The 6937-nt window shown below is 40.1% G+C and overlaps 1 protein-coding gene across 3 annotated transcripts in view; it reads left to right on the forward strand.

The window, feature by feature from the left end:
• The first annotated feature begins 394 nt into the window (after window positions 1–394).
• The window catches only part of HECTD1 (HECT domain containing E3 ubiquitin protein ligase 1), a 75344-nt gene continuing 68801 nt past the window's right edge, over window positions 395–6937 (forward strand). For all 3 annotated transcript variants that reach the window (XM_004681957.2, XM_012724462.1, XM_012724464.1), the window contains exons 1-2: window positions 395–479; window positions 1777–2047. In XM_004681957.2, coding sequence (XP_004682014.1) covers window positions 1908–2047 — 140 coding nt within the window. In that variant the 5' untranslated portion in view covers window positions 395–479; window positions 1777–1907. The remainder of the gene's footprint in view (window positions 480–1776; window positions 2048–6937) is intronic.

The following is a 6937-nucleotide window of genomic DNA, read 5'->3' on the forward strand; positions in this document are numbered from 1 at the left end:
CGGCCGACCCGTCTCCGCAGCGCCTCACGTGGCGGCCGGCGGGGTCGCCGCCAGCAGAGAGGCTTTGCGTCGCCTCGGCTGAGCTCGGCTGCCCTCCGCAGCTTCCCCGCTCGGCTTCGCCTGACCCTCCTCTCCTCCCCCTCCCAGATCGCGATGGACGCGGCCTCCCCCTGCTGCCGCCAGCTGCCCCGCGCGGGCCACTGAGCCGCAGGCCTGAGGAGCCGCGTGTCGGGGACAGACGTGTGCTGGCTGCCGCCGCCGCCGCCGCCGCCGCCGCCGCTCGAGGGAATCTCTGGCTTCCCTGTCACCAGCTCCCCGCGCAGGAAGGGGAGGGACGAGGCGCGGCTTTTCCTGTGCCGCCTGCCCGGCTCGACCTGCGCGGCCTGCGGCTTCCTGGGAACTCGAGGGCCGCGGCTGGGCCTGGCTCTGCCCGCGGCCTGCTTGGAGCTGGACCGGAGCGGTTTGGGACACAGGCCCGGGTAAGAGTCTGAGGAGCCGGGCGCCGGGAGCGCCTTGGCAGGCAGAAGAGCCGCGCCTCGGGCCCGGGATCCGCGGAGCCGGACTGCGGGCTGGAAACGAGACCCGGGCCCGGGGTGAGGTCGACGGGGTTGCTGCCGACTCACTCTTTGTTTCTCTCCCCCGGCCCTGCTTGCGGCGGGGCCGGGTTTGTCCGAGCGAGAGCCGAAGTCGGTCCCCCCCTTGCCCTTGAGAAGGGTTTGCTTTCTGGCCGGGCCTGGGACGTCCCACCGGGCCTCGGAGTTCTAGGCGCCGCTCCCGGGGGACCCGCCGCCCTGCCTGGCCCTGCGGCCTCCTCTGGGGTACCAAGACTTGCTGCTGCTTCTTGAACACCTCCCCCCCCTCCTCTTCTAGGCACAGGTAGAACTAACTTAGCGGGGTTTGGTGCCGGGAAACCTGAGTTTGGTCCCTGAGCCGCTGGCCTCGGGGCTCGGAGGGCCTGGGGTGTTGGGTCATCCCTGCTGGACGCCGCCGTTGAGTGTCCCCTGGGATCCGCCGCTGGGTACGCACCTGAAACCAGGTTACGTGGGGCCCAAAGCTGCCCTCCGTGTGGGTGCTTATGAGTTTTTGTGATGCCTTGACTGTTGATGCTTTTTCTCTGTTTTATTTTTCATTTAGCCAAAGGTCCCATTCTGTGTGGATGGGGAAAGAAGGCCGTAGATTAGCCTATATTCGAATCCATAACGTTGAATTTACTTTCTTTTTAAAGTTTTTAGATGAGTTGGCAAGACTGCTAAAATTCCTAAGCTTTTATTCATAGGTCGTGTATCTAGTTACCGATAGTTTGGGTAGCTTAAGAATAGGAATAAATACATTGAGAAGTCAGCAGACTTTGTGAAATTGGAGGTAATTTTAAAGGAGAAACTGAATTTGGGGAGGATTGGCTCCAAGTGTTTAAAGTCTCAAAATACTGACAAACGCTTATATGATGATCAGTTTTGGGTAGAGAGGAGGCGGGTGGGGGTGGTGGGCAAGGGAAGAAGTTTGCCGGTTTAAAAAAAAAACCTGTAGTAAGGTGTTCTTTTGCATTTTTAACACTGATGTTAGTGATAGTAGCAGTGGCATCCGAAGCTTGTTTGACAGTCTTTGACAAAAGTCAGCTCTGGTTTCCAGTTAAGCAGCAACCTAAGCAGCTTATATGCTCTTGTGTAAACTGTTTTGTTTTGTTTTTTAATATGATTCATGAACATTAAGCCCGCAAAATGTAAGGACAGTTGAAAAATTTCAAGCATATTTATAATATTTTCCCCTAATTCCTAGGAGGACACCACGAAAATTTGGTTTTAGCCGACTTGAAAGAAAATATATAAACTCAAGCTGATCAGTCCTGGATGTTTAAAGGACATTTTTCCTGTACTTTTTGAATTTAATCAAAGGGTTTTTAAAGAACCATGGCAGATGTGGATCCGGATACATTGCTAGAATGGCTACAGATGGGACAAGGAGATGAAAGGGACATGCAACTAATAGCTCTTGAACAGCTATGCATGCTGCTTTTGATGTCTGACAACGTGGATCGTTGTTTTGAAACGTAAGTACTCCCTTCATCATCTTCCTTTGGGACTGCTGTAGTCACATCTGTTTTCTAACCATTTGCTGACTTCATCTTGTGTAGAATTTTCTTCCGTGAGTTTTAAAACTGTCATCTTTTTAAAAAATTTCTGTAGCTTTGCCTTTGCACTTCTCAGAAATAAAAGCTGCCATGTGAAGTTAACTACAGTAATTATAATTGTGATGACACAAATACATAATTGATGATTGAATGGGAATTATTAGGAAATGCTAATTTTAACCCATAGCTTCGTTGATTCATTTTAAAAATATGTCATAGACTGGGAAAATACAAATATTTATCTTCTTTCAAGGTAACTATTTCAGGTTGGCTTGAAATTGACATAAAAATAAACATAATAATGAACATGTTTACAGCTGTCCAGTTCTTTTTAGTATTGTCATATACAGCTTACTTTATTAAAACAAATCATCAGTTTCTAAATTTCACATTGGAGGATATAGTTTGATGTTACCCATATATTGTACCTTTCAAATAGGAGAAACAGATTTTGAAATTTGGAGTTTATAATTTATTTAGGATATGAATTTTATTCACATGGTAATTTTTATATAGTGTAAAATTTATGCAAAGATATGAAGAGAATTCACCTATATTTTGGCCATTAATACCATATTTTTCTTCTTATGTGATACTTTCCCAGTTAAACATTCTTCTGAATGCAAAATGTGTTTGGTTTTTACTATTTTATATTTAGATTATTTTGAATCCCAACTAAAGTAAGTTAATGACTCAGGTGTTTCTGTATTTGTTTTAATAAGGTAACTAGAAAATGAGATGTCGACATAAAATTTGGTGTAAATTTTTTTGATGGAGGAATAAAGATTGTTACTAAGTTGACTAAGTAGTACTTTTAGTTATCTTCATTTTGAATGAATAATTAATGAACTTAAATTAACAAATGGATAACTATTAATTCTTAGTTTAGATCCCATTAAAACAGTTCAGTTAAAATAAAAATCCTTATACACAATGTTTTCTAAATAACCCATTTATTTCAAATAGTTTCTGTTACTGATAAATTTTGAGTATATAAGAATAATTTAGCCTCTCTCTTGATGCTTGTTTTAGCAGGATTCATAGAAAACTGCAGTTTTACATTTTGGTGTTCATAGAAATATTTGGGGATTTCCATTGATTTGACAATTATTTTTGATATTTTAAAAATTAAGTCATCATTCAAATCAACAATCATTTCATATTTTCTGTTAACTACTAGTTTATAGCAGAGGTATTTGTTAGGGTATTTAAAAAAGTGTTAAAACATTAAAGTAATTAAAGGGAAATTTTAAAATGTAAAATTCATCTCTATGTAAAATGCTACTATTCTAACACAGTGTTTACTCTTCACATTTTCCCTTCCAGACTGTATATTTGGTATAATACAAGAGAGAAGATAAAATTAAAGTCAGATATGTTTATATTTTTTATTTACAAAAGTGAAGATACAAGAGTACTTCAGGTTAACCCTGTTTCATGTAGCATAATAATTTGTCTATTGAGAACAAATTTAATTTGTTGGAATTTCGTTTTTAGACTTTCAGTTTGGTTTTTCCATTCTATAGCTATACTTCCTTATTGTCATAAGGAAAAATTCTCTTGGTCCCTTTAAACCAAGAGGCAACAGGTAGAAGGAATGGGCTGTGGCTTGGGAGACCTGGGTTCTGATTCTTGTTTCGTGTTCTCTTAAGTGATTTAGTCTCTCCAAATCTTACTTTATTCCTCTGTAAATGTTAAGTAACTTATTTTGGCAGGCTCCTTGGGAGACCTAAAGAAACAAATTTATCTAATTTGAGTATTATTTGGGGACCTTATATTATGAAACTAAATTGATTTTCGAGTCTTAAAATTCTTTGAAACAGTCAAAAGAAAGCAATGTAATGTGCATGTTTTGAGTGTTAGTAATAATTTGCCATACCAACTTAATTTCATAAGAATAGTTATACTAAATAAAATAAAAGTTGTTGTATGTTCAGACATGCTTTTGCCCAGTTAGCTTGTATTAATAGCTTTATGTCTGCTTGTCAGGAAAGGCAGACCATATGAAAGAAGTGATGGTCTTTGGAATGGGATAGACTTTTAAGTTCAGATTTTTTTTTTTTAAAATTTATTTATTTGTGCATACAGAACTGGGGTACAGGCCAGAGGCTCAGGGGCAGCGAGAGGCTTCACCAGAGACAGAGTGGGGAGCAGAACAGGCAGATGGACGAAGTACACTGCTGAGGGGAGCAGCGGGCGGGTCAGTAGAGGTCTGCCACGCCATGTGGTCACCTCTGGGGCAGGTGGGAATCGAACTCATGCGGAAGCGGCTTTAGCTTCTCAGTGCTGTGTTTTAACCCGCTGGCCACCAGGGAGGGCCTAAGTTCAGATTTTTGTGAATATCAAATTAGGAATACATGTGAAATGTATAAGTAGTGCTTTTCACATAACAGATGTGTTTCTTTTCCTTTAGTTTACTACTACATAATGTCTACTTTTTGTATCAGTTTCAACAGATTTAAGTTAGAGTACACATTTTTTATGAAACTGTGATACTTCTGATTAACGTCTTAACTTATCAAGGTAATGCACTAGAAATAAATTCAAGTTCAAAGTTAGCTTTTTCCTTTAGTGTGTGATATGTTATTGAGTTAAATTTAATATAAGTTACACACTTAATGAGTTATAAATTAATACTTTTACATTCATATCAAACTAGATGCTCATCATACATTTTTTTTTTAAAGATTTATTTATTCATCTAGAATTAGGGTACAGGCCAGAGGTGCAGGGGAGGTGAGAGGATTCACCAGAGACAAAGTGGAGAGCAGAACATGCAGATCGATAAAATACTCTGCTGAGGGGAGCAGTAGGCGGGTCTGGAGAGGTCTGCAGCTGCCTTGTGGGTCACCTCTGAGGCAGGTGGGGATCAAACTCATGGGAAGTGGCTTTAGCTTTTTAGTGCTATGCTTTAACTGCTTAGCCACCAGAAAGGGCCTGCTCATCATACCTTTTTTAAGTGGATAAATCCTGAACAGTTGTAGATCTGTGACAACTAAATCTTTATACTTAAATGTAACTGTTTATATAATTTAAATTTTCTGAGAAGAATCTTAGCTCTTGACCAGAACTACAAAATTGAATATTATGGGTAGTGCTTTAAGGTACTGGAAGGTTTTATTTTAAAATGTTTTACTTAATTATGAGGGTACAAACTGATACACAGTAAAACAGTAAGTCTCTTTATACTGGCAATTTCTTCTCTCCAGAGGCAACTACTTAGTCTATCATTCAGGGATTCCAAGGACATTATCTTAAATTCATGTTGCAGAGTTTTTGAACACAGTGATAAAAATGTCCTGTTGTGTAATTATAGTAAAAGATGAAAAAATAGGCCCTCCCTGGTGGCTCAGTGGGTTAAAGCACTGCACTAAGAAGCTAAAGCCACTTCAGCATGAGTTCGATTCCCGCCAGCCCCGGAGGAGATCCACATGGCGCGGCAGACCTCTCCTGACCTGCCCGCTGCTCCCCTCAGCAGTGTACTTCGTCTATCTTACTGTTCTGCTCCCCACTCTGTCTCGGGTGAATCCTCTCACCCTCCACATCTCTGACCTGTACCCCAGTTCTGTATGAATAAATAAATAAATTTAAAAAAAAAAGATGAAAAAATACCCACAAAGCGATAAGCGTTTTCACTTCTAAATTGTATCCCTGTTTTTCTGGATGTGAGAATGCAGTGCTCACCAAAACAGATTAAATAGTCTTATTGTGACTGTAGTCTAGTTGGGAGAACAGATATTAAATATGGAAATACAATGGTGACTACACATTAGGGTTAGTGTCAGGTAGAAAAGTTTAGGGTGTTAGAGTAACCTAAAGGGCTTGGGATAGTCAGGGTGGCCTTCTTTGAGGACGTGGATTTTCTTAGAGATATGATGGATGAGTAAGAGTTTATGAAATGAAGAGGAGGTAGGATACAAAGCTTTTCAAAAGAAAGGCATTATATGAAGAATTTGAAGGGGGGTTAAGCAAAGGAACTTGGAGAAAGTGTGACTGGGTCAAGCAAAGGTCTTATTGAAAATAGGGACAAGGTCACATGGAATCTGATAGACCTAAGTAAATTTGGTTTGAAGAACAGTGGGAAGGCATTGAGGTGTTGTAAATGAGTGAGTGATGTGATTAAATTTGTCTTTTAAAAACATTGGCTGTTCTGTGCAGAACCCCTGGGTAGAAGAGGATAGAAAGTGGTATGCTTGTACTTGGTAGACTCTGATCAGAGAGAGAGAGTGTTATTGTAATAAAAAAGAAAGACGTGGATAGATTTAAGATAGATTTGGGAGATAAAATACAGTAAGCCCCTTATATATATGTTGTATTACTTTCCATTGTTTCAGTTACCAGTGCTCTGAAAATATATACAATAAGATACTTTGGCAGAGACTACTTTCACATACTTTTTATTACAGATATTATAATTGTTCTATTTTATTATTAGCTATTGTTAATAGTATTGTACCTAATTTATGAATTGATCTTTATCACATATATATTTGTATATGATAAAACATAGTATGCATAGAGCTTGGAACTGACTGTTTTCAAACATCCATTAGGGGTTTTGGCATGTCTTTCTCTTGGAAAAGGGAATTTGTGGGATAAGATATAAAAGAGAAAAATTATCATGGATGATAACTAAGGTTACAGTGGCTGATGATGCCACTCAGTGAAAAAGAACACTGAAAGGATGAAGTTTTTGAGGGATTGAGATCATGAGTTTGTATTTAGCTGCATTTTCATATATGCCTCTGCATTCACTTTGTTGCATTATTTTTTTTTTTTTAAGATTTATTTATTTATGCTTACAGAATA

Source organism: Condylura cristata, unplaced genomic scaffold, assembly GCF_000260355.1.
Source record: "Condylura cristata isolate star-nosed mole 26May11 unplaced genomic scaffold, ConCri1.0 scaffold00013, whole genome shotgun sequence".
In the NCBI taxonomy this organism is placed as follows: domain Eukaryota; kingdom Metazoa; phylum Chordata; class Mammalia; order Eulipotyphla; family Talpidae; genus Condylura; species Condylura cristata.